This window comes from Lynx canadensis, chromosome F1, assembly GCF_007474595.2.
Source record: "Lynx canadensis isolate LIC74 chromosome F1, mLynCan4.pri.v2, whole genome shotgun sequence".
Taxonomy (NCBI): domain Eukaryota; kingdom Metazoa; phylum Chordata; class Mammalia; order Carnivora; family Felidae; genus Lynx; species Lynx canadensis.
The window spans coordinates 67,445,730-67,472,273 of NC_044319.2; the positions used below are offsets into that span (position 1 = coordinate 67,445,730).

Consider the following 26,544-nt stretch of genomic DNA (forward strand, 5'->3'; position numbering starts at 1 on the left):
GCTTTGCGATTCCCCCGACTTTATGTGTCCTTAGTGACCACCTCATGGTTGCCCAGGTCCTAACCATCTTATCCCCAGGCCTGTAGCTTCTTTGGGAGTGTCTCCTGTTTGCAGTCATGGGTTTTGCCAGCCAAATAGTGAACATCTCTGGGATGCCTAGATGAAGGGCCATCCTCTCTTGTTGTAGGGTTGTGATCATAAGTAAAAACTGAGGTAGAATTCCGGTTTTATTCCTACCCTGTATCCTCTTATGTGTGACGTTATCATATTATGATCCGTATAAGAGGACGTGTCCTTACACGGATGACAAACATTTAAAAACTAAGTGTAGAATCACAGAGTTTGGAAAGCTTCACGTGGTCATGTATTTTCCTCCCACTTGAGGGTGTGTTTGTAGCTCCTGTGATGTGGCCTTTTCATCTGTGGGTGACCCAGTGTCAGGGAGCTTCTCAGTGGTGAGGGTGGCGCGTCCCAGTGCTGAGCGCTGAGTGCCTCCTAACATTTTCCCTCCGGAACCTGGGTGTGCCCTTGTACTTCTGTTTGTCCCAAGTGTGCATAGTAAGAGATGTTCCTTTCCCTACGTTATTTCTTTGCTGTGTCAAACGTACTGTTTCTTCAGTTCTCCAAACATAGCTGCCCTAGTCAGCTTCCTCTGCGTTCTGGCCTTTATTTCTTTAAAAAAAAAAATTTTTTTTAGTGTTTATTTATTTTTGAGAGAGAGAGACAGAGCGTGAGCGGGGGCAGGGCAGAGAGAGAGGGAGACACCGAATCCGAAGCAGGCTCCAGGTTCCGAGCTGTCAAGCACAGGGCCCAACACGGGGCTCAAACTCATGGACCGTGAGATCATGACCTGAGCTGAAGTCAGACGCTCAACCAGCTGAGCCACCCACGTGCCCCATGGCCTTTATTTCTTATAAACTTCTCTCCCATTGCATTTTCTTATGGAACTTCTAAAAAATACGTAGAAGAGTTGAAAGAATTATACATTGAACATCCACATACCCACCACCTAGGTTCTGTAATTCACTTTTAATCTATCTGTTTTATCCTAAGCAGCTGCATCCGGCTCTCTTTCCATCTGTCAATCCATGTGGGTTATTCTCATGCTGATTTCCAAGTGGGCTGGAGACACCAGCATTCTTCACTCTGAAACATTTCAGCCTGCGTATCATTAATTGGAGTTCAGCATTTATCTACAGTTTTTTTTAAGTTTATTTATTTATTTTGAGAGAGCGAGAGAGGGAGAGAGAGAGAGAGAGAATCCCAAATAGGCTGTGCACTGTCAGCACAGAGCCTGACCGCGGTTCTTGATCTCACGACTGTGGGATCATGACCTGAGCCGAAATCAAGAGTCGGACGCTTAACCCACTGAACCACCCAGGCGCCCCTCTACAATTTCTCTTTTTAGGTAAATTTATACACGATGTATTACACAAAATTTTAGTGTAGCATTCAGTGAGTCTTGACATGCTTCCACGTGTGTAATAATCCCCTGTGGGAATATGGAACTGTCACCCCAGGAGGCTCCGTCATGCCCCTTCCAACCCAGCCTCCCCGAAGCACCTGCTGTTCTGATTTTTTTCAGTAACAGGTTAGATTTGCCTGTTTCAGAAGTTCATGTATATGCTCTGTTGTGTAGAGCTTCTTTGTTTCACTCCGCACACGGTTTTTGAGATTCATCTGTTTGCAAGTATCACTGCTTTTTTCCTTCCATCGCTGTGCAGGATTCTGTTGTATAAATACACCTCTTTGGTCATCTGTTTTTTTATCTGTTCCCAGCTGTTAACGGACACTTGGGTTTTTCTGAGTTTTTGCTATGTTGAATGAAGTGCTCTGAACTTTCTTGTTTCAAGACAGATGATTCCTTTGTCTTGGGGCAGCTGTCCAGGAGATGAATCCCTGGTCATAGGGTAGATGCGTGCTTAGTTCTAGAGGGAATTATCAGACCTTTTGTCAAAGTGGATTTCATTGTCCTTCTCATGGATTTGCATGGCTCTTTCTGCCATCTCCGAGGGGCTCTTACAGAGATGGTCACAGACCTGCCTCAGTCCCCTGGACCCGGCCTGTGACTCTGCACTCATTCAGTGACAGGCTTGCCTTCTTGGATAGTCGCATGGTTTTGGACTGGCTGTGTCATATTAAACTTGAGGTCAACCAAAGTATTCACATCTTTTTCAGATTGTTTTGAGCCATTTCACCTTTTCATCCATTTAAGAAACTGATTTTTGGGGTGCCTAGGTGGCTCAGTCGGTTAAGCGTCCGACTTTGGCTCGGGTCATGATCTTGCGGTCGGTGAGTTTGAGGCCCGCGTCTGGCTCTGTGCTGTCAGCACAGAGTCTGGAGCCTGCTTTGGGTTCTGTGTCTCCCTCTCTCTCTGCCCCTCCCCTGCTTGCGCTCTGTCTCTGTCTCTTAAAAATAAATAAACATTTTAAAAAAAATTAAAAAACACCCTGATTTCGAAGAATCCTAAATGTAAGACTTTAAAGTTGTTAAGTTTCACCCAATTAATTTGACAACACATGGGGTTTTAAGTCTGTCATCAGTTGGTCTGACAGTCCCTTCCAGCTTTATATGATTTACAGATGTGATAAGTGTGTTTTTTGGGTCTTCTGGGTCATTGATGCAGTTGCTTGATGGTTTAGGTTCTGTCTTGACTGCACTCAGTAGGCCAGGACAGGACTGGATTTACGTTACGGGAAGGTCATCTAGCTTATGTTCCTGTACGTCTTCCCAGCAGAATTTTCTGAAGGGTCCGTTCGTTCTGTCATGTGTCCCCACGCATCTGGAACAGGGACTGAGCATAGCTGGTATTCAGGACACGTTTTTGAATGAATGAATGAATGATAGCCATGACGATTTTATCAAATGTCTTGCTGAAAACAAGACATACTGTCTTCTTGGAATTCCCTCTAATTGGAAAACAAAACTAACTTGAGCCAACAACTCTGTGTGGCTTTTTTTTCCAGAGAAGGAAGTGAATGAACTCATGGAAGAGCTGTTTGAAACTGTGAGTACATGGTCCTTGAGTGGGGACTCGGGGTGGTGGTTGTGGACTCACCAGCGAGCTCTGTCCTTTGGTCCCGGGGCTCTCCGTCCGGGAGGGTGGTTTGACCAAGCCAGTGCAGGGCCTTTGGGAGAGAGTATGGTGGGAGGAGAGTTTCGCTAACTAATAAACTTTGAGTACCCATATATGGGTTCTTCCTAGTAAAGTCCCCCCTGCAGACTTTGGGTGGCCTCCCCAACTGTCATTCATCATCCTTAAAGATTGCAGATTAGTTTTGGGATATTCTGGGCACAGATAGTTAGCCTTTCTCATAAACCTGTCTCTTAAAAGATACTGCTCTGTCTTCACCACTGCAAGTGGTCGATTGAGACACTTTGTTCCTGACCTAACGGTCAGCCGTGTGCACGATCGTGGGCGCTCTGAAGTGAGGACGTGTGAGGAAGCTCCTGCCTGCAGTCCTCCCTCCTCTCCCGCCGCTGGGTGACACGCACATGCCCATCCCCTCTGCCCGCAGTTCCAGGACGAGATGGGACTGTCCAACGTGGAGGATGACGGCCCAGAGGAGGAGGAGCGCGTGGCTGAGCCCCGGCCTAGCTTCAACACCCCTCAAGCCCTGCGGTAGGCTAGCCAGAGACGTTGAGGCGCAGAGGGGAGAAAAGCGTGTTTTCAGACGCTCGGGTTCCCGGTTTCCCGTTGCTAACTCCCCGCTGTCACTGATGGAAGGAGGGTCCATCACTGATGTCACCTCCCTGAGTGAATCAGTCTCCTTGCTATGGGGCAGCACAGCCACAGACCAGGCTGCGTCTGTTTGGGAAGGGAGAGAAAACAGTAGCTGGCGTCCATAGCAGCCTCTCCAGGTGAGTGGTGCTGGAGCGGTGCGAGGACTCGGTGGCCAGCCACAGAAACCACCCCCGGTCATACTAGCCTTGTGTCCCTTTTGTCCTCCTCATTGGCCGTTGGCGTTGTGTCAGTGTTAGTGACAGTCTGTGGCTGCGGCAGTAGGCGAGCAGCCCGCGGACCAGCTGCAGTCACGCCCGGGGCTTGGAGTCGCACTGCCCCTCCACCCCCACGTGTGACGGGTCTGCACGGTCCATCTGGGCTGTAGTGTGTTGTCCATTCTTTCTGCGTAGCAGCACATGTGGTCAGGTGACTGGCTGGTGGTCAGGGTGTGCTCTGTGCCTGGGTGGTGCTGTGTGTGAGCTTAGCAGCGTGACCTGATCGGAGAGCTTGGGAGCCATCGGAAAGCTAGGCCTTCAGGGAACGGCAATTTAGTACAGGAAACAAGGTCTGCTGACCGTTCCATAAAAGCCCGAGATACACGCCATTATAATAAATACCATAATATAATTACAACACAATCTCGGGATAGCCTCCCCCTCCCTTTTCTGTTTTTAACCTTTATTGAGGTATAATTTTCTTTACTGTTTATTTTTGAGAGAGTGTGAGTGGGGGATGGACAGAGAGAGGGGAGACGGAGGGTCGGAAGTGGGCTCCATGCTGTCATCAGAGAGCCCGATGTGGGGCTCGAACTCATGAACCATGAGATCATGGCCTGAGCCAAAGTTGGACGCTCAACCCGCTGATGAGCCACCCGGGCGCCCTCTTATTCAGGTATAATTGACAAAATTGTAAGATACTGAAAGTGTGCTACATGGTGATAGGATAAAAGTTTACATTGTGAAAGATCCTCCCCCCCCCCCCCCCCATCGAGTTAGGGAACACTTTATCATTTCACCTGTTTACTTTTTTGGGGGGAAACATTTTCAAGATTTCTAAGAGTCTTTCTTTGACCCACTTTCTGAGTTCATAATGCAGTTGATTTGTGAACATGCTTTGGTCGCAGGGAAAGTGAGCCATCGGTGTCCCCCTTGTCAGCCACCTGAGCAATACTTTGTAAAACCAGCTGTGGGCTGTTTGTGCTTCATCCACGTTTCTCGTGCTTCTGCTCCTCTGTTGTTCTGCCAGGAGCACAGACAATGAATGGAGTTTTCAGATCTCAGGAAACATTGTACCCAGGCCTGTGCCATGACTTTAGGTTTTTAGCCTGTGCCTGCTAAAAACTGTGAAAGGAAACATAGTGTTTATCTCCAGAGGCTACAGAAAAGTTACCATGTAGCTGTTGTTACTCTTGTTGCCACGTAGAGATTTCATACTTGCTGGAGCTGGTTGTGTCCTGACTGCACAGAACCCCCGTCCTGCCTTAATCCTGGAGTGCGGGGGCTCTGCCTCAGAACCGGCCTGGGAGCTAGGCATGTGGGTGCTTCAGCCCTGGATGGCCGCTCTCAGGAGGCGGGGGCCAGTCCCACAGCCGAGGGGAGGGATTTGGGCTAGAAGGGGAGGTGCTCGAGGGCAGGCAGGGCGATACTTGAACCAGCTTCTCACTGTGTTTCCCAGCTGTCCTGTGGTTTAGTGGATCCCTTCACACTAGGTCTTGGTCAGAAAGGAAGGCAGGGCTGCCTAGATGGATGGGAGTGGCAGGAGGGCAGAAGCCAGACCTGGGGTGTGGTCATGTGTGAGTGAGGGAACAGATGCTGGGTTTGGAGAAGATTCCGTGTCACCCTTAGGGACACGTCCCAGGTTAATTGTGGATGTCAGGAGGCCCGAAGGATGAGGGGCTCCTCCCGCTGGCTCCCGGACTCCTTTGTTATCCAGACATTTCTCTGTTCCTAGATTTTTGTCTAACTTCTCCTTCATTTGTGTATTATGTAGAGGACTAATCGTGGAAGAATGAGGGGGCAGTGCAGTTCGGGACCATCTTATTTGAATTTTTGCTAACAGCTTATGCTAACAGATTTGGATAGACTGGGAGTTTGTTGGCTGAAGTGGGATGTGGGAGTCGGCAGAAGGTGGAAGTTACGCAGACTCTTAGCCCGCCGTCGTCGGGGGGACTTGGACGTGCTGGGGACCTAGGGAATGTTCACGTGCGGTCACCTCCCTGTCGGGGATAGGTTTGAGGAACCACTGGCCAACTTGCTAAATGAGCAGCACCGCACAGTGAAGGAGCAGCTTGAACAGCTGAAGGTGAAGAAGTCTTCGGGCAGACAGCAGCAGGAGGTCGAGAGGGCGAAGCCCCAGAACGAGAAGGTCCACCAGACGCTGACTCTAGACCCGGCGCAGAGGCGGCGGCTTCAGCAGCAGATGCAGCAGGTAAGACCCCTCGGCGAGGCCGGCGCCGGGTCGTCCGCGGCCCGCCACTGAAGCGGTGGTCTGAATATCTGGAGCAGGTGGCTCGATGTGCCTTGGAATCAGAGGGCCGCGGCCTTCTCATCGCTTAGGCCCTCGGAAGGCACCGTGTTTGTACCCGTAGGGCTCAGGCAAGAGCACTCGTGCGCGTGGCCACCCTTGACATTAGGATCACAGGTTTCCGCCTCTCCTAATCCGTTCTGAACTGAACAGCCTCACTTCCCGGAGGAGTTTTTTCTTCTTCCTAATTTCAGTCCCTCTGGTCTGAGGCTAAGATTCCTCTGGCTCTGTCATTTTGCTGGAGGAACATCTCTGAGAGACTCACACCACGCGAAGGTGCCATCTCCTCGTCTCTTCGGAAAGCAGAGCGTGTGGTCGAGTGGCAGACATCTTGGGAGAGCCTTCCGGGTCCCTGGAGTGACAACCTCGTAACGTGTCGCTGTGTCGTTTCCTTTCCCTCCTCAGCACGTGCAGCTCTTGACGCAGATTCACCTTCTCGCCTCCTCCAACCCCAACCTCACTTCGGAGGCCAGCACCACCAGGATATTTCTTGTAAGGCTCCACCTGTCCTTCCCTCTACAGACTTGGGGGTCGGTTAGCCTGGGAGGTCGCTTCGCAGAGATGCTCACCCGCCACCGTCTGCGTTCATTCTCGTCTCCTGCACACGTTGGCAGCTACTCCTGTGGCTTCCTGCGTTTGCCAAGAGAGCATGAGGCTCTGACCCCCAGAAAGACCAGAGAGCCATCCGGTTTTCTTAGGACTGTTCTGTGACTTTTTTGTTGGGCTTTCTTCCTCATCTTTAGACTTACCCTGACTTCTTAGGTTTTCCATACTTCTGTTCTTTTTACTGAATTCATTGTCCGTTCATCTGGCTCAATAGCTACGTGTGTAGGATTAATTTCGGTTCTGACATTTTTAAGCATTTTGGAGGAAAGGGTTTTAATTTTGAATTGTCTAGGTGTTATTCAGAGAAACCAAAAGAAAGTTTTAAATTTTTTTTTTTTTTAACGTTTATTTTTGGGACAGAGAGAGAGCATGAACGGGGGAGGGGCAGAGAGAGAGGGAGACACAGAATCGGAAGCAGGCTCCAGGCTCTGAGCCATCAGCCCAGAGCCCGACGCGGGGCTCGAACTCACGGACCGTGAGATCGTGACCTGAGCTGAAGTCGGACGCTTAACCGACTGCGCCACCCAGGCGCCCCGAAAAGAAGAAGTTTTAAAAAGTAGTTGTTCTCACTCTTGAGAACCTTAGTTCTAGCTGGGGAGCCAGACCGAGCATCCTGCAGGCTGAGCGGCGGAATGAGTGTCGGCGCCCCTCCTGGATATCCGAGGGCTCAGCCACAGAGTGCTCTGGGTAGAGTAATTCTAGTGATTGATTTTTACCTGTGTTCGCCCTCTAGCTGGAGGGCAGGTCTCCCCGCAGAGGCTGACAGGGGCGCCGCCAGTGTTAGTCGTCTGGGACTGAGGTCTCCTTTGTGCCCTATCTTCCCAGAAAGAGCTGGGAACCTTTGCTCAGAGCTCCGTCGCTCTCCGCCATCAGTTCAACCCGAGGTTTCAGACCTTGTTCCAGCCCTGTAACCTGCCGGGGGCAGTGCAGCTCGTGGAAGCCTTCAGCACACATGTCAGCGTCGACTGGAGTCCGCGGAAAACTGTCAAGAAGACTGGTACGGGACAGATCTGTTCGCTTCTGCCTTTACTTGCCTTGACAAGTGGGAGTCTCATCCCATCCTTGTCGTCCTAGCAGACGGGACGTTTATACCCACTGCCTAAGTTCTGGAAGGACGTGACAGTGCTTGGGCTTCCGTGAGGGCCGGGGCGGTGGACAGGACGGTGCAGGGGGCAGAGACGTGCGCTCCGTGCTGAGAAGTGTCCCAGATAGATGTGAGGGTGGGAAGTACCACGCGCGAGGTCGGGACAGCCTGGGGTCTGGCAAAGATGAAAGTCAAGTGCTTAAGTTGGTTTGTGGTTAGGGTTTTACTCTCTTTTTCATTAAGAAACTTTTATTTTCCTTCATGGTTGCAATGGTGTCTCCATTTTGAATGAAATGTTGATTTGGGGATTAGGCACAAATCAGACGTGTTGAACATTTGCCACGTTCGATATTCTGAAGATGGTGCTGGCTGGCTTTCTACCTTGCATCGCTGAGTAGTTTGTGAGAAAATGTGTGCTGTTCCCTTGAATGAAATGATTGCTTCTGATTTGTTTCCTGGTTTAGAAGATTAGTTGTGGTTTGCTCCGGGTGTGTTGGTCTTCGGATTTTCTTTTTAAATCCCTGACTTTTGCAGTGAGGTTGAATATAATTGAGTTTAAGTACACTGTGTCACACACAGGGATCTCAAACTAGTTTCTTAGCCCTGTGTTGGTAATGAAAACTTGCACACCGTGGTGATAAATGCTGCCTGTGGGGTCCCGTGGTTTCTTCTGGGGAGATAAAAACATTTGTGGAGGGAGAACCACGAATTCAGTCGTGTTTCCTCTCTCTGGAGAGGCAGACAGGCCTGGAGTTGAGAGGCTGAGGCAGCAGGACAGAACTGAGTGAGACGGAGGTGTCTCACTCCTCCTATGGCTTTTGTTCCCAACCCCAGGAGGACTCTGGGAGGACTTAATGAAAGTTAAGTAAGAATCAAATCAAATAAAATTTGGAATACCAGGTTTGTGAGGGAGATTGAAGAAGTTCACATCTTACCCTGGAAGAAAGCAAGCATTGTTGAAGGTCACTTATCTTCCAAGGATCTAAAGGGGGAGAGGAGGTAACGACTTTGAGCACACAGTGAGCCGGGTGTTCTCGGTCATCAGTGTTGTGAGTGTCCCTGTTACTTAGGGGTTAGGGGTCCCACACGGGAAGGGTGAGAGGACTAGCTGGCAGGAGCTCACGGGGGACTCCCGGCAGGCATGTGTCAGGCCGAGGACGCTGGCTGAAACCTTGGGCGAGGCAGGGCAGGACGGCGGGCTTCCCTAGGGAGGGACGGCTCTAGACAAATGCGAGAATGCGTTCGGAAGCTTTTTGAAGCCCTCTTTTGTTCTAGAATTTCATTTACCACAGGATTTTGTTTTCTCACAGCAGATGAATTTCCCTGTTTGCCAAAGCAAGTGGCTTGGATCCTGGCCACGAGCAAGGTGTTCATGTATCCAGAGCTACTTCCAGTGTGTTCTCTGAAGGCAAAGAATCCCCAGGATAAGATTTTCTTCACGAAGGCCGAGGACAAGTAAGAGTTTACTGTGGGGGAACAGATGCACAGGGTGACCCGAGGAGAACTAGTTGTTTCTCTTGTGCTCAGGGGAGATAGGGCGTGTGTCATCAGACATGGACACACAAGGCCAGAAGCAAAGCGGTCTCTCTGGGCCCACTCCTGTGCTGTGTCCGCAGCAGCAGTGCGAGGGGGACTGCTCTTTTTGGGGAACAATGTGCAGTTTTGAAACATTTTTAACTTGTGTTTTGTTTTTGAGTTATTGTAAAAACCAGTCTCACAGTACTGGTAGAAGAAATTTTTCAAAGGAAAAAAGATTAAAAAAAAATGTTTTTAAAGTGTCTATTTTTGAGAGAGAGAGACAGAACGTGAGCAGGGGAGGGGCCGAGAGAGAGGGAGACACAGAATCCGAAGCATGCTCCAGGCTCTAAGCTGTCAGCACAGAGCCCGACGTGGGGCTCGAACTCACGGACCGTGAGATCATGACCTGAGCCAAAGTCGGAAGCTCAACCGACTGAGCCACCCAGGCACCCTGATGTTTTATTTATTTTTGAGAGAGAGAGAGGGAGACACAGAATCCGAAGCAGGCTCCAGGCTCTAAGCTGTCAGCACAGAGCCCGATGCGGGGCTCGAACTCATGAACCGGAGATCATGACTTGAACTAAAGTGGGACACTTAACCGATGGAGCCACCCAGGTGCCCCAATGGCAAAAAATTTTTATCTGTTGTTCTAACCACCCTAAGACAATGATTTTTCCTTTTTTCTTTCCTTTGTGGATTTTTTTTTTTTTTTTTTTTTTTTTGGTAAATTCTCCTGCTGTAGGGCTTGAACTCACAGCCCTGAGATCGAGAGTCACATGCTCTATCCACCTAGCCAGCAAGTGCCTCCAATGATTTTTCTTTTTGCATTTTCCATATAATCTTTATTGGCAATTTAAGTATAATTTTGTTTTGTTTTGTTTTTACCTAACGCCTTGAAATTGTTCTTCTGTACTGTCACATTGTCTTTACTTTTGTTTCTGTGTGTTGTCTTTTAAAGTGATATTTAATGGCCTTACGATAGTCCTTTTATTTGCCACTTTTATTTTTTCTCCTCTCTTGTTTTGCTGTTGTAGCGAGGCTTCCCCAAGGATCTGTGTGCATAGAGCTTTTGAAAGTATTTTGGGTTTACCCCTTTGGGTAAATTGCCAAGTGTGAGGTTATTTGACGAAGGTCATGAACACTTTCACGGCTCTTGATTTGTGCCGCCCACTGCCGTGGCGGCCTGTGGTGTACAGGTGCCGCGGTTGAGTGGGTCGTGTGGGGAGGCCGTTGGTGCTGAGTTTAACGTCACACGGAGCCCGTTGTTCATCTCATACTTGTTCCCTGAGCTCCATTCTCCTTCCTTTGCCTTCCTTTGAGCTGAGCAGGTCTTAGAACCTACCAGCTCTCAGGAAACGCCGGCCACTCTGTGTCGACTCACGCAAGAATGAGGTGTGGGAACGGTGGGTCGTACCCCGCGGAGTTCTCTGGGGAGAACTGCCCCGCTGGTCAGCACTGCCCCTCTCTCAGTTTGTTGGCTTTAGGGCTAAAGCACTTTGAAGGGACCAAGTTTCCGAAGCTGCTGATGAGCAAGTACCTCCTCACCTGCAAGACCGCCCACCAGCTGACCGTGCGGATCAAGAACCTCAACATGAACCGCGCGCCCGACAACATCATCAAAGTGAGTGCCTGGCTCCTCCCGCCCCAGCTGGGGGCTCCCGGGCAGCCCTTCCTCCCCTCGAAGTCCCTCGTCCTCCTCTTACAGGCATTTCTCCTAAAAATAAAAGCATCCCAACTCTTAAAATATTTCTTGACCTCATGCTTCCCTCTAGCCGCCTGTCTTCTTGGCCTCCAGCCTTCTTGAAAGGGTGAACGACATTCCACCGTATCCTTGTCCTTGGCTCTTTCTGTCAAAGTTAAAAGTACATACTTCGTAAAAGGTACCTAAGAGCTTTGAAGAGTCGGATAGTTCTGTGAGGCTGATCATGAAAACTGGTATTTCTCTCTCCGTTTCCTGCTGCCGTTTTGAGGGGTGGCGTGTCTGCCTCTGTGTCCGGGTGGCTTGCGGGTCGTTGCCACCGCCTGACGTTTTGCCCTGAGGCGTCACTTAACTCAAGTGCAACCAGGGCGGCCGAGACTCAGCCCTCCCCTCCTCCCCGTGCCACAACCCCTTGTCATCACGTGGCATCTCCTGTTGTCTGGCTTTCCCACGAGACCACAGTTGGCTAGATCGTGTTCAGGGCTCACGTTAAAACGTGATAGCGCGTTGTGAACGCTCCTCGCAGCTGAGCGGTGTGGTCCAGCCTGGTTGCTTGGCTTTTCCTGCGGGCATGTAGTGTTTTGTGGGGTAGTAGTTGCGTATGGGGGAGTGGGTAGAGCTCGCTCTCAAGGGTGTGTGCTAGCTGGTCAGCACTGGACTTTACCTCCATGTTACACATCTCCTCTGAGTGTGTTCACAGTGTGGATGTTCCGTCCCTGACTCCTCTGAGGCTGTTCCCTCTGGACAGGCTGCTCTCTCGCCTTGTCGCACAGTGTCTTCTTGGGCTTCCCCTCCCCATCATCCTGGGGCTTCCTTGTGCCTCTTACCTGTGTGCATCCTCCTAGTCCCCGAACCCACATCTGTTTCGTCTGCTTTATTCACCCTGTTTTAGTGGAGCACAGCCTCGTAGCAATCTGGGGGAGAATGCTAGAGAAACAGGTGTTTCCGTTTAGACTGTCCGTCTTCACGGTATTCACGCTCCGCGGATTGGACCAGAAGCCGTGCCCGGTTTAGCTGCTGTGCTGTATATTTGGTTTGTGTGTGTAACTGTTGTCACCGTGTGACATAAGGTCTGGCCATTGGGAGAACCTGGGGGAAAGCTACGTAAGACCTTTCTAGTTTTGCAACTTTTTATGCGTCTGTAATTGTTGAAAATAACACGTTGAAAAATATATCCCTTTTCTACTCGCCACCTTTAGTAAGTCTGGAATTTGAGGTTGGAAATCATGTTTTTTTAATGTATTTAATTTTGAGAGAGGGAGTGCGAGTGCACGAGCAGGGAAGAGCAGCGGGAGAGAATCCCAAGCAGGCTCCACACCCGGTGCAGTGCCCGACGCGGGGCTTCATCTCATGAACCGTGAGGTCATGACCTGAGTCGAAATCAAGAGCCAGACGCTTAACCGACTGAGCCACCAGGTGCCCCAAAGTTGAAAATAATTGTTCTTAGAAAGTTGAAGGGCTGGGGTGCCTGGGTGGCTTCGCTGATTAAGCGTCTGACTCTTCGAAGGACCTTGCTGCATTTTCTCCTAGTCGCTACTTCCGCCTCTAGAGATTTGATGCCATTTTGCCTCTTGAACCTGTGTGACACCTGCGCTTCCTGTCCCCCTACAGCATGTAGGGTTTTTCCTTTTCTCCATTGTTTTGGAATTTCATGGTAATATGAATGCCTAGAATGCCTAGTATGGGTCTGTCATTAGCTCTGCGAGGACTGGGCGGCCCCCACCATTGGCCTGTCCGTGTCAGGTGCCCGGCCTCCCCGCGGTGGTCTCCTGCTGTCTTCTCTTTTTCCAACACTCGATCTTCTGTTGGCCTTTCTGGCATGTTACTTCAGCTTTTTCTTTTTCTTGTGACTTTTTCTTTCTCTTTGCTTTTCCTGTTAATATTTCTAATTTCCGATAGCTTTTTTTTGTTCACTGAATAGTTTTTAATGGTGGATGGCAGAGGGTGCGTGGGAAGCAGGACAGGACGGAGGCTGGACCTGTCTCCGGCAGCCTCAGTCCAGCCGCTGCTGTTGGGCTGGGGGGAGGCCGCCGTCTGGCTACACCAAATGGGGTGGGATTTGGGCGGCACCTGTCCTCTTCGTCACCCGGTTCTGCTTCCAGCTTTACCCCCACTTCTCTGTGTTTTTCTCCAACATCTGTCTAGCTGGTCCTTGAAACTTCTTTCCGTGTGGGATCTGGCTCTTCCTTTCCCCGCGTCTCTACTCATCCGTCCACTCATTAGCTTTGAAGACTGTGTTGCTTTTACCTTTTCTTCCATCTGCTCTCCATATAGGCTTTCACCTCACCACAGCTCCCTTCTGTTTTCATGGGGTTTTAAGAAGGAGCAAAGCTGGGGCGCCTGGGTGGCTCAGTCGGCTAAGCGTCCGACTTCGGCTCAGGTCATGATCTCACAGCTTGTGGGTTCCAGCCCTGGGTCGGGCTCTGTGCTGACAGCTCAGAGCCCAGAGCTCAGAGCCTAGAGCCTGCTTCAGATTCTGTGTCTCCCTCTCTCTCTGCCCCTCCTCCACTCATGCTCTGTGTCCCTGTCTCTCAAAAATTAATCAACATTTAAAAAAAAAAAAGAACAAAGCTAAATGGATGTGTTTAATCTGTTTTAACAGTAACTGCTGCAAGTGTGGACGTCTTCCCTGCAAAACCTCAGTGCATTCCCTGCTAACGATCCGGGGGCTGTGTTCCCGTTAGCGATCTGGGGGCTGCTCTCTGGCTCTCCTCTGGGTGGCTGTCCCGCTGACCCTGCAGCTTGCTCACTTCTGCAACCCCCTCTTGCTCTCACTGCGGCTGCTTCCCCAAGTCTGCCTGCCCTGCTCAAGTGTCCGTGTTCCACAGGGGCCTTGCAGCGTGTGGGCCCTTCCACGTTCGTGCGTGTTGGCGCGATCTGTCTCCTCACGGTCCTCGGGTCTGTGTCTTCGGTCTGGACTTTTCTCCCAAGTGTCTGCGTCGCGTCGCCAACTGTTGCCAGGAAGTCTTCTTTCGGTCTCCTTGCTGACTTCTCAGTCTGAACCGTGTCCCTTTGCCCCTTCCAGGTGTTGCCACCAACCTCCCCCACCAGCAGACCCCCCCTTCCCCCGCCACACCACTCGCCCCTGCTATGATCTGCTCCTTCTGGTTGTTGTCTCAGCCCACGTTGCCGCGAGTTCTCTTTGACCCCTGCAGCGTGATCACTTCTGCCTGCTGCTGCGTCACCAAGTCCTCTGTTGTCTTAACCTGCTTCCTGCCCTGCTGCTCATTGGCTTAGTGCTGGCCTGGGCGACACCGTGAGGAACACGCTAGTTTCTACCCGCGGTTTCTGGCTCCATTTATCCTGTCCCTCACGTAGCTGCCATAGCCACCTCCAGATAACCTTTCTGGACACGAGTCAGACCGCCTGGTGTGGCACAGAAGGCCCGCCGTGTCTTACCTCTGACTTGTCTCTGAAAGTCTCTCCATGTTCCTGTGTTGCAGCCAGACCAGTCTCTGTGGTTCCTTACATGCATTCAAGGTTTGGAACCAGAAGTCTGCTCTGCCCGTTCCCCACCCCGCCCCGCCACTTTGCTCAGCAAACTCTATGCCTTTAAGGTTCATCTGTAGTTGCATCTGCTCCAGAAATATCCTTATTGTTCAAATGTCAGATGTGTGTCATTGTTTTGTGCATTTTTGTACTCTTTCACAGAGGATGTCATTGTTGACCTCTTTGACTGTCTCCTACTAGTCTGTAAGCCCCTGGGGGGCAGGAATGTCTTCTCTTATTTGTACCCTCAGCCTGTAGCACAGATGTTGCTTGAATGGATGCTTACTGTCACCGTGAGTTCACTTTCCCTGTAAATTTACTCTTAACACTGTCTCCGTCTCTCTTTTCTTCTTCTTTCCCTCCTTTCTGGTGTCCCTTGCACCGTTATTTCCTTAATAGGAAGTGTCCATGTGTCCCGGATGAGGGCTCAGGCACTGTCATGACAGCTGAGTAGGAGCAGGTTTTAAGTATGAGCACTCTGACCATCTGCTTCCTTTTCTCTGTGACCTAAACTTGTCACACTCTGATGACACAGAGTGTTGTAAAATCTTTATTGGAGATTAGTGTCATTTGAGGTGTAGAAGCATTTAACATGTGCTGTGTGTGTGTGTGTATGTGTGTGTGTATGTTAGAGCACACTCCTCTCCCCAGCCTGACAGGGCAGTGTTTCTGGACAGAGTGTAACTCGTGTTTCATTCCTTCTTGCTCAGTTTTATAAGAAGACCAAACAGCTGCCCATCCTGGTGAAGTGCTGTGAAGAGCTCCAGCCACATCAGTGGAGGCCGCCTGTAGAGAGGGAGGAGCACCGGCTTCCATTCTGGTTAAAGGTGCAGCCTTGCTCCCCAAGTGTGCATGCATGACACCACACCCTGCCAGAGACGTCAAGGGCCACTTTATGCCTTCGGAGCTGGAGTTGCAGGACTGGGGCCCAGGCACTCCTCCTCATGCACCCTTCCTCTCCTGCTTCTTGTCCTTCCCCCAGGTGGCTCCACAGCCTTCGATAAGTGGTGGGTCAAATGCATTTCTAGAGGCTGTGATTGGAATGTAGTCTTTGTAGAAATTTTGTGTCCTGCAGGAGAAACCTTAGAAAGATTTCTCAAGACTGTCCGGGAAAGGCCCCTCAAATCCAGGAAGCCCTGTTCTTTTTGCCAGAGTCTGACATGTGCTGGATCTGTGTGTTCTTATTCTCAATAGGCCAGCCTGCCGTCCATCCAGGAGGAGCTGTGGCGCAGAGCTGACGGCGCCAGAGGGGTAGGAGGTGTGACGGGAGCCGCTGAGGTCAGCTCAGAGCCAGGCCTGGGGACAGGCAGCTCGGAACTGGGGAGTGAAACTCCGTACCCACTGCTGTTGCCCAAGGGTGTGGTCCTGAAACTGAAGCCAGTTGCCAACTGTTTTTCCAGGAAGGCCTGGAGACAGAAGCGGCCGTCAGTCCTGAAGCCCCTCCTAATCAGACCCAGCCCCTCTCTCCAGCCTGGCTCCACCCCCGGGAAAACACCGGCGAGGTCCACTCCGCCAGAAGCCCCTCCAAGCAAAATGGTGGTCCGAATTCCTCACGTGATCCAGCCAGCTGCTGTCGTGCAGACGGTGCCAGGTGTCCCTCCGCCGGGGGCCCCTGGCGGGGACAGTTTTGAGTCTCCAACGGCACTGCCTTCCACGACCCCTGAGGCCAGGACCGGCTTCCCCCTGTCTGAGCCCCAGACTGCGCTCCCCTCTGCCCCTGTGCCCAAGGTGATGCTGCCCTCGCTTGCCCCATCTAAGTTTCGAAAGCCGTGTGCGAGGCCGAGAGCCTCAAAGAGAAAGGGGGCCAAGGCCTCTCTGTGTCTGGAGCCAGCCTCCCTCATCCACCCCGTACCTGTTATCTTCACTGTGCCTGCTGCCACGGTCAAGGTGGTGAGCCTTGGCAGTGGCTGCAACGTGATCCAGCCTGTCAGTGCGGCTGTGGCCCAGAGTCCACAGGCCATTCCCATCACCACCCTCCTGGTGAACCCCACTTCCTTCCCCTGCCCACTGAGTCAGCCCCTTGTGGCCTCCTCTCTCCCACCCCTGATTGTCTCCGGCAACTCTGTGAGTCTTCCTGTCCCGCCCGCCCCTGAAGATAAGGCCCCAGTGAGTGTGGACATCAGTTGTCCTTTGGCTGAAGGGAAAAATGCCTTTCAAGGCCTAGAACCCAAATTAGAACCCCAGGAACTGTCTCCTCTCTGTGCCCCTGTCTTCCCCAAAGAGGAGCACAGCCCAGGGCCACCAGCAGCAGACCGTGTATGCCAGGAAGAGCTGTCGGAGAACAGCGCCTGTGGCTGGACTCTTGTGAAAGCAGAGGATGGGGGGCAAGGTCTGGAGCCGCCCCTGGGCTCCCGAGAGTCTCTGAGCACACCCCCCCGGGACTTGGAGGACGTCGTCAAGATGGAGCCCAAAGACCCCGGGGAGGACGCCTGTGAGGACAGCAGGGCAGGGTGTTCTGTGGGATTGGACGCTGGCTTCCCAGGGGAGGAGCCAAGGAGGCCGCCCGTCTTACAGCAGGAGGAGGAGGAGGGAAGTCAGCCAGCGAGAACCTCTTCAGCCTCTCGGGACGAGGGACACTCGGGAGCCGTGAGCAAAGGCTCTCCGAGGACCGCTTCCTCCTGTGCCGACCCCGACACGGCGCGCAGCAGCCCCCCCGGGAAGTCTGAGGGCTTCGCTAGCGCTGACTGCCAGGCGGCCGGGACCCCGGCTGGGCCGGAAGCTGGGGCGGAAAAGGACGGGCCGGAGGAGGAGGAGGAGGAGGAGTTTGACGACCTCACCCAAGATGAGGAGGACGAGATGTCATCGGCCTCGGAGGAGTCTGTGCTGTCTGTCCCCGAGCTCCAGGTGAGAGCCAGGGAATGTTCTCATGTGTTCTGTGGTCTCAGCCATTTGCCTGATTTACGGATAGGCCACCTGCTTGCTTGCTGCCTCTAGATAGTCCTGCCTTCAGTTTGACTCCTGAAAACGTTGCAAGACACGCTGTGGGGGTGGAGGCGAGGGGAGGAAAAGGGTGAACTTGTACTTACGAGTTTCGCTTGGCACAGGGTCCCTTAACTGTTAGATCGAATCACCTGTGCACAGTTTGAACGCCTACGTGTGTAGGTCCTGAGCGTGGACCCTGGCAAAGGAGAGCCGTATTCAGGGTAGAGGGTGGCCTTTCAAAACGCATCTTCTTCCCACTGTCCCTTGCCACCAGGCTGCAAGTGTAGCTCTCCCTGGGTGCCGACTCCACGTTGGACCCCGGAGGCTGTGCCCAGGCGACCGTGCTCCGGTGTCTGTGCTGGGGGGTTGTGCCGATGGCTCCTGGTGAGCCGATGCCAGCCCTGGGGATGCTCTCGGTGGGGGGTCGCAGGAGACGATGGAGAAGCTGACCTGGCTGGCTTCTGAGAGGCGCGCGGGCCAGGAGGGCGAGTCCGAGGAGGAGAACTCCCAGGAAGAGAACTCTGAGCCCGAGGAGGAGGAGGAGGAAGAGGCAGAAGGGATGGAAAGCCTGCAGAAGGAGGATGAGATGACAGACGAGGCCGCCGGAGACCCTGCTGAGAAGCCGCCGGCCACCTTTGCCTCTCCCAGGACAGCTCCGGAGGCGGAGGCCGGCAGCGCCCCGCCAGGTGAGTGTGCGTGCGGGCGTGTGCGGGGCCCAGCTGGCCTCCTTTCTGCTGGGCGTGCAGAACAGTCTAGAAACCAGGTGTGAGTTTTCCAAGGAAATCCTCTGGACCTCCCCTGCCCTCCGCCCTCCCCAGACACGTTTGCCCGGTCGGTGCCTGTGCTGGTTTGTACCAGCTGTTAGATTTGTTACCGGGTTCATCCGGGTTTTCGGTGGCGCTCAATCCATCTGTCACGTGTGAGGCTGAGAGCTGCGTTTATTTCAGAACACACTGCCGTTCCTCAGCGACACGTAGTCCTCCGAGAGCCCAGCGTAGGACTGTGCTCGCTCTCAGGACTCCCTTTCTCAGTGCACAGTAGCGGAGGTGCCCTGAGCGTCCCAGAGAGCACGGCTGTGCAGCCCGCACAGGGCTCACCTGCCAGTCTTGCCTTCCTGCCACTTTCCCACCAGCTCTTCTCCCGAGGCCCTCCCAGACCCGGAGCAGGGGGTGGGGTCTCCTGAGGAGCCGGGGCGGAAGGGTGGCGCGGTGGGGTCGGAGCAACCGCGGGCTTGGTGTCTTCTCCAGGAGAGGGTGGCAGGGCTGCCGGGAAGGGCCGGAGCAGCCAGAGGGCTCGCGGCCGGCGGGGAGGCCGGGCCCGGGCCAGCAAGGACACCTCCAAGCTCCTGCTGCTGTACGATGAGGACATCCTGGAGCGGGACCCACTCAGGGAGCAGAAGGACTTGGCCTTCGCCCAGGCTTACCTGACCAGGGTAGGCAGATGCCGCTTCCTGTTACCGTCCCTCCGAGCTCGGCTGCTTCTTCCAGGGATCTGTGTGAGGGGCCGCGAGGCACAGGGCTCAGTGACACGTGGCTTGTCGTAGTCCCTGAGCATCACCCCTCTGTTGTTCAGAAAGCTGGGAAAGGTGATCCCACCATCATCGTGAGGGGGACTTCACGGGTTGGCTAATAAGGGCCTTTCCTGGGCTCGCAGCTTGAGAAGAAAGACCTATTGTGCATCGGCCCGAGGGTGGACCTCAGGGAAGCACCTTGGTCTCCAGAGACATGAGCCAGCCTGTTCCTGTCTTGTGCCACAGTCTCATTCTCTTGGTCCCGCCCCCCGCCCCCCCCCCCAGCAAGGGGGTGTGCTCGCAGTGACAGTCCTGCCTCACCTTCCTGACTCCTGTATTATTTACCCTCAGTTGATGCTGTGCACAGGGCGCTCCTTCTCTATTTCAGCGGGGAGCTGAAGTCCGGGACAGGGTAGGACTGTGAGCTAGAGAAACTTGCTGGTCTTGTGGGCAGGGCTGTGGTTTGTGGACGCCCGCCACCGGAAGAGAGCTGTGCCTCGCTCGGCGCGGTGTCCGCCACGAACAGATCTGGGGATCTGTCAGGAGCGGCCTGTGCAGGGCGGGTCTCGGAGCTCTCTAGCGGGGCCCCTGCTCCTCGGTCCGTGCTGCTGTTTCGTGTTGGGGCCCGCGGACAGAGCACTGATGGTGGCACGTCTCCTGCGCAGGTGCGAGAAGCCCTGCGGCACGCCCCTGGCAAGTACGAGGACTTCCTTCAGGTTATCTATGAGTTCGAGTCAAGTCCTCAGCGGCAGACCGCTGTGGATCTCTACAGAAGCCTGCAGATCCTGCTCCAGGACTGGCCTCAGCTGCTCAAGGACTTTGCTGCTTTCCTGTTGCCCGAGCAGGCTCTGGCCTGTGGATTAGTAAGTGGATGGGGTTGCTGGGTCCGGTGACAGTGGGGCCGAGCGAGGTTCACGGACACTGCGCCCGTCCCCCACGGCCCCTGGTCAGATGACCCTGGCATGGCCCGCAGAGCCCTCTTCTTTTCAAGAGGTGATCTTCCCGGCCCCTCGTCTCCCCATTTCTTTATGTGTGCCATGTGGGGTCGTACCTTTGCTTGCCCTCACGGGCCTCAGGTAAATCATGTGCCCTCTGCGCCTCACCGTTGTAAAACAGGCGATCGTTCGACACACACTTAACCGAGTGCCTAGTACATGTTGGGCAGAGCTCTAGGTGCCGAGAGTACCGCCATTACAAAAGGGTGACATCCTTGCCCGCGTGGAGCTTCCGCTCTCCCGGGAGAGCCAGGTGATAAACGGTGAAATGTATATAGTAAGTAGATTTGAGGATCAGAAAGCCGACAGAAATAGTACATGTGCATAGCGCTTCCTGGTGACAAGGCCTCACAGAAGAACACGTCGGGAGGGAGGAGTGAGGGCTGTCGGTGGAATGGGGCAGGGGACTCCAGTTGTATCACGTGCACGGTGGTGTGGGATGGCCGGCACGTAAGGTGGCATTTGAAGTTTTGGAGAGAAATGTGTAACCACGAGGGAATATCCCGGAAGTTCTGGATGTCTTGTCATGGTTGAGAGACACCGGAATGAGTGGTGCAACGAGATGGTTCTGATGGTCTTGAGGCAGTCACGTGGGAGTGGGGTGATTTTTGTTTTTTAAGTCTATTCTTTTGAGAGAGGGAGAGACAGAGAACAAGTGGGGGAGGGGCAGAGAGAGGGAGAGAGGATCCAAGGCAGGCTCTGTGTCGACAGCAGAGAGCCAGCCCTATGTGGGGCTCGAACTCACGAACCGTGAGATCATGACCCGGGCTGAAGTCGGCTGCTCAACCGACAGCCACCCGGGTGCCCCGGGAACGGGGTGATCGCACACCCTGCCATCCGCTCTTCCCCTGTGGTTATGAGGCTTAGACGAGCACTCGTGTGCAGAGCTTTGTAAACCGAGTGGTGCCACAGGGCCTTGAGTGTGTGACTTCACAGTCCACGAAACCCCAGCACCCCGACGTGCGCTTCTCTTGGGCCTGTTCACGTCCCCGGTGTCGTGGGCTGGCTGACATTGCAGCCCTCGGGTGGACGCCTGGCTCTTTTAGCATATTCTTTTTTTTTTTTTTTTTAATGTTTATTTTTGAGAGACAATGAGCAGGGGAGGGGCAGAGAGAGGTGGCGGTGGGGGGTGGGGCGGGGAGGGGTAATACAGGATCCGAAGCAGGTTCCATGCTGTCATCACAGCCCGATACGGGGCTCGAACTCACCAACCGTGAGATCATGAGCTGAGGTCAGACGCTCAACCCACGGAGCCGCCCGGGCGCCCTGGACTCCAGGTCTTAAAGTCCGTCTCGCGGTTGTAAAGGAGCCCCGTCAACGTCAGTCCCCGGCCCGCATTTCCTGCCTTCTGCTCAGAGCACTCTGGTCTTGCTCAGCCGCGCAGGGGACTCTCTCGCCTTCTTTCCCCTGTGGTAGTTTGAGGAGCAGCAGGCCTTTGAGAAGAGCCGCAAGTTTCTCCGGCAGCTGGAGATCTGCTTTGCAGAGAACCCCTCGCACCACCAGAAGATCATCAAGGTCCTGCAGAGCTGCGCGGACTGCCTGCCCCAGGAGATCAGCGAGGTACCCTTGCCCGTCCTGCCTCCTCCCCCTGCGCACCTGCGCCTCCCGCCGTCCCCTGACCGGGCCGTGTTCTCTGGCTGCCGGGACTGTGGACGTCTGGAGGGGCGTAGAAGGGGAGGACTTTGGGGGCTTTTCTAAAGCCTAAGGTCCTGGAATAGGGGGGGCTTGTCCCTTGAAACCTGAGCCTGACTGCCTCAAGGTGCCCTCAGTGCCCTGGGAGGGAGGTGCAGGGAGCAGGTGATGCTGCCTGAGCTGGGGGTCACACGTATCGTTAGTGTCGTCATTGGGGGTCGCACGTACTGTTAGCACCCTTCCAGCGCAGGCTCGCGAGCAGGGAGGGGGCAGTGAAGAACCCTTAGCCTTCAAAGAGAGGCTTCTGTGTGTCCCTCAGGGCACCAGGGAAGTGGGCCTTGGGAGTATGTGGGTCTGGTGCGGGATGGCCACCTGGAGAAGCCTGGGGGACGTGCCTGTCCCTTGACACCCTCTCAGCTCAAGACACAGATGTGGCAGCTCCTTAAGGGCCACGACCACCTGCAAGATGAGTTCTCCGTCTTCTTTGATCACCTGCGCCCAGCGGCCAGCCGGCTGGGCGACTTTGAAGAGATCAACTGGACAGAGGAGAAGGAGTACGAGGTGCGGGGCCAGGGGCCGTGGGGCTTTGGGAAGCGGGATGGCCGTGGGAGCGCGGGGTGCCTGCCCAGGGTCTGTGTTGAGCAGCACCCACTCGTCCTCCAGTTTGATGGCTTTGAAGAAGTGGCCCTGCCTGATGTGGAAGAGGAGGAGGAGCCCCCCAAGATGCCCACGGCCTCAAAAAGCAAAAGAAGAAAAGAGATCGGGGTCCAAAATCACGATAAGGTATCCGGGTTGTTGGGCGTGATCTGTCGTTCGTGAATCAGGCCTTGAGTTTCGTGAGCATTTCTCTGGCCGAGTGTGCCATGCGTGCTGCAGGAGCCCGAGGTCAGGCCGTGGAGCCCCTGGCGGGAGGAGTGCGGATGCTGGAGAGCACCCCGCCGGCCACCCCATTAGGAGGAGGTTTCCCCCTCTTCTCTCTTGCTCGGAGCTATTTCTCTTGGGTCTTGTCTTCTTCCTTTCTGTTGGTATGAAGATACAGAAGCGAGCCCCCACTTTAGCAGTACTGGTGACAGAGTGCACGTGGCTCCTAGAGGCACGTACCTGGTCGTTCTCTCGGTGAGCCCCATGGCAGTCCCCCCAAGAGACTGCTCTCATTTCATTTCACAGAGGCAGAAACGGACATTCATGGCGAGGCCGTCGCCAGGGCCTCGTGTCCATAAGTGGCTGTGCTGGGGTGCGAATAGGTCTGCACAGACTCCCTGCCCTCTGCTGCTCTCCAAGGAGTCTGTTTTCCTGAATGTCTTTTACTTTCCCTTGCGGAAAGCGGCTTCTTAGCTGGATGACCTTGGGCAGCTTACTTCACCTCTCTCGGTTTCAGTTTCCTTGTTGTCGGTTGGGATAACTTGCATCCGAGATTACTGAACACAGAGTGTCGTGTGGGGGCCTCCAAAAGCACAAAGAAAGCCCCCCTCAATGGGGCTGGGAGGGGGCAGAGCTCAAGGCACGGGGAGGCAGGAGCGAAGGTGGTCGAGTCAGGTCACACCCTGTGACGGCCTTTCCTGGGACTTTGCCTCAGATTGTATGTGACTTACGTATTTCTTGAAACATCTGGGCAACTGGGAGAGGTCCATCTTTGGGTCATTTAAGGGTGGTTTCGGGGATTTAGAACAGGCTGGGATTGAGAGTTCCTGGGCCGATTGGAGAGTTGGGGGCTCATGAAAGAGGAGGCCGGTGTGGGTGCTGGGGCGACCTGTTCTGAGGCCTCACGACTCCGCTTTCTCTCGGTCCCGGACGTGCCGGGCGGCTAACCAAGCCCGGTATCTCCTAGGAGGCCGAGTGGCCGGATGGCGCCCGGGACTGTGCCTGCTCCTGCCACGAAGGAGGCCCCGATCCCAAGCTGAAGAAAAGCAAGAGAAGAGGGTGTAGCCGCTGCAGCAGCAGGGTGAGCCGGGCCGGGCCGCACCGAGGGGCGGGCGTCCGCACTGCCTCCCCGTTCGGGGTGAGGTCCGCTCCCGCACGGGGTACCGCCTTGAGCTCCTGCAAGGACGGCACCCACGCGATAGGCGGTGCACGCGCTATTTGAGTCAAAATAGAATCTTTTACACGTGTGCAATGGATTTGCTTTTTTTTTTTTTTTAATTTTTTTTTTTTTTTTCAACGTTTATTATTTTTGGGACAGAGAGAGACAGAGCATGAACGGGGGAGGGGCAGAGAGAGGGAGACACAGAATCAGAAACAGGCTCCAGGCTCTGAGCCATCAGCCCAGAGCCCGACGCGGGGCTCGAACTCACGGACCGCGAGATCGTGACCTGGCTGAAGTCGGACGCTTAACCGACTGCGCCACCCAGGCGCCCCTGGATTTGCTTTTTAAAGACAATCCTGTGGATGGGGCGGCTGGGTGGCTCAGTCGGTTAAGTGTCTGACTTCAGCTCAGGTCACAATCTCAAGGTTTGTGAGTTCGAGCCCCGCATCGGGCTCTCTGTTGTCACTGCAGAGCCTGGAACCTGCTTCAGACCCTCTGTCTCCTCTCTGTCCCTCTCCTGCGTGCTCACGTGCACGCACTCTCCTCTCTCTCAAAAATAAATACACCTTAAAAAAAAGTCCCGTGGGTAAAGCTTTTGGAATTGGATAACAATGAACTGCTTCAAGTATTTCTCAGCTTGCTTGCTTGCTTGTTTTTAATGAGATACACTTGTGTCAAGAAAACAGACCCTCGAAGTAATGCCGGGTCTCTAGAGTAGGGTTGGTTGGCAGCAAAGATACAGTCCTTGCTCGGAGAACGGCGGGTGGAACCAGGCGCCTTCTGGGTCGTTTAAAGTTGGTGGAGCAGGTGTACTTGCCGGACGTGGGGGCAGGGCTTGGTCACCAGAGAAAAAGGCAGTCAGGAGACCCCTGACCAAGGAGGCTGTTCCTGCAGGTCTGTGACGGCAGATCCTACAAGAGCAAGGAGCCCCATGAGTCGGCGGGCGGCAGCCCCCACCGCGAGGCCAGCCCTGTGCCTGGTGCTAAGGAGGCCGGGCAGGGCAAGGACCTGCTGGAGGAGGAAGTCCCAGACGAGCGGGAAAGCGTTGAGGCTGCCCAGGGCCCGCCCGGCAGGGGACCTCTGCCTACTCCAGGTGAGTGTTCTGCCAGCCCCGCCTCTTTCCCCCCTTTTCCATGTCCTTAGTGCTTCAACCAAGAACGTCTCTGAGCCAGGACGAGCAAGTCCTTCTTGGACGGAGAACCCCCGCTTTTACTAACAAGTAACAGGAGATCCTTCTGTCCGGCCTTAACTTGCTCTGCTGTGGCCTCTGTCCTCTCGAGGAATTGGGAGTGCGAGGCAGCGTGACTGCGTTCCTTCCCTGCCCTCCGGACCCTGGTCATCTGCGTCCTGAAGACTGCCATTCTGGGCCTTGACAGTCGGGCTTTTATCTTCATTTAAGTGACTTCAGCCAGCCCCACCGCACTCTTTGAGATTGGGGCTCCATCACAGTAGCCCACCTGTGTGGCCCTGTGGTAACTGGGCGTCCCAGGGCACCTTGACCCCATCCATCCTCTTAGGTCCTTATTTTCCTCCTAAGCAGGATCAGCAGTGGGGAGCACGCAGGAAGCGACCCTGACAGAGCAGCTCGTCCCGGGGGGCCCACCGCCCTGTTCACCCGAGACTCCTCAGCTTTCCTCCAGCCCTGGAGTTGTGCTCTGCGTGGTTAGGAGAAACCAGGCTGAGCGTGAGGTCCTGCCCTGCCCTGAGGCGTCCCCTAGACTTCGGAATGAGGGGGAGGGCCAGGAGGCAGTGGGTGAGCCAGGGGCTTCCGTTCCCGCCTGGGATGCTCCGGAAACTGAGAAATGGCCTGGAACCGAGGAGAACCCTGCTTCCTTTCTGAGTCCCGTTTCCTCAAGGACCAGAGACTTAGGGAGGAGACGGTTGTCTGAGGTCTCAGACAGTCCGGGGAGCTGGTTGCTGTCGAGCAGAGCCGGGGTGAAGACCGCACACAGGATGTCCCCCGTCCACGAGTCGTTGTCGGGAACGGACGCCTCAGAGACTTCTTCCAAAGCCCCTAGGGGAGGTTTGGTTAAGGACTGTGGAGTGCAGGGCAAGGCTCCCGTGGGAGAGCAGCAGCCGAAGACCACAGAAGCTACTGTTTGTGCCAACAACAGCAAGGTCAGCTCCACCGGGGAGAAGGTGGTGCTGTGGACCAGGTAGGTGGAGGGGGGGCCGCTGCGTGTGTATCCGGAAAATGAGGGCACGTGTCCATTTTGCTAATCTGGAGTCAATCGTGGTATGTGGGTTCCAGGGAAGCTGACCGCGTGATTCTCACCATGTGCCAGGAGCGGGGGGCACAGCCACAGACTTTCAGCGTCATCTCCCAGCAGCTGGGAAACAAGACCCCGACCGAGGTGAGTGGCGAAAGCCCTGCCAGAGCTCCGGGCCCCAGGGGATCCAAGCACACGGACTGGCGAGGAGAGGCTGGGTTGGCCAAGCAGGAGACGGGACACCAAGCGCGACTGTACAGGTGGGCCCCAAGGAGGGGCCCGACTCGTCAGGGAGTCTGGTTTAGTTTTGAGAGAGGGCGGTGGACCGTCAGGAGCCCACAGACGTTCCAGGTCGTGTTCGGGAGCCGTATGATTTTGGGGCCAGATGCCGACAAGCCTCTTGACCGGAGTCCCCTCTCGTGTGGGGAGGGGACAGCCCTCCCGACCTCACTGTGGGGAACAGACCCTGACTGCTCGATCGGCACGTACTGCTTGGTCAACGTCAGAACCTTCCTCTCTGGCCTTAGGTTTCCCACCGTTTCCGGGAACTCATGCGGCGTCTTCCACACGGCCTGTGAGGCCAGTTCTGAGGAGGAGGAGGACGCGACA

The 26,544-nt window shown here is 54.4% G+C and overlaps 1 protein-coding gene and 2 long non-coding RNA genes across 3 annotated transcripts in view; 1 reads left to right on the plus strand and 2 right to left on the minus strand.

Moving 5' to 3' along the window:
- The window catches only part of GON4L (gon-4 like), a 72,752-nt gene that overhangs the window by 45,345 nt on the left and 863 nt on the right, over window positions 1–26,544 (plus strand). The window contains 21 exon segments of the mRNA XM_030303274.1: window positions 2,967–3,007; window positions 3,519–3,622; window positions 5,953–6,151; window positions 6,653–6,739; window positions 7,679–7,850; window positions 9,248–9,392; window positions 10,926–11,076; window positions 15,354–15,470; window positions 15,838–17,487; window positions 17,996–18,251; window positions 18,813–18,997; window positions 19,741–19,938; window positions 21,487–21,630; window positions 22,120–22,263; window positions 22,366–22,485; window positions 23,531–23,644; window positions 24,620–24,818; window positions 25,266–25,881; window positions 25,977–26,079; window positions 26,463–26,492; window positions 26,494–26,542. Of these exon segments, the coding sequence (XP_030159134.1) occupies window positions 2,967–3,007; window positions 3,519–3,622; window positions 5,953–6,151; window positions 6,653–6,739; window positions 7,679–7,850; window positions 9,248–9,392; window positions 10,926–11,076; window positions 15,354–15,470; window positions 15,838–17,487; window positions 17,996–18,251; window positions 18,813–18,997; window positions 19,741–19,938; window positions 21,487–21,630; window positions 22,120–22,263; window positions 22,366–22,485; window positions 23,531–23,644; window positions 24,620–24,818; window positions 25,266–25,881; window positions 25,977–26,079; window positions 26,463–26,492; window positions 26,494–26,542 (4,824 nt within the window).
- LOC115505652 lies at window positions 15,626–16,280 on the minus strand. The gene is made up of 2 exons (XR_003966081.1): window positions 16,198–16,280; window positions 15,626–16,049 (listed from the first exon to the last, which is right to left on the minus strand). It is a non-coding gene; the product is annotated as an uncharacterized LOC115505652 (long non-coding RNA).
- On the minus strand, window positions 18,433–19,616 carry LOC115505651. The gene is made up of 3 exons (XR_003966079.1): window positions 19,421–19,616; window positions 18,989–19,056; window positions 18,433–18,616 (listed from the first exon to the last, which is right to left on the minus strand). It is a non-coding gene; the product is annotated as an uncharacterized LOC115505651 (long non-coding RNA).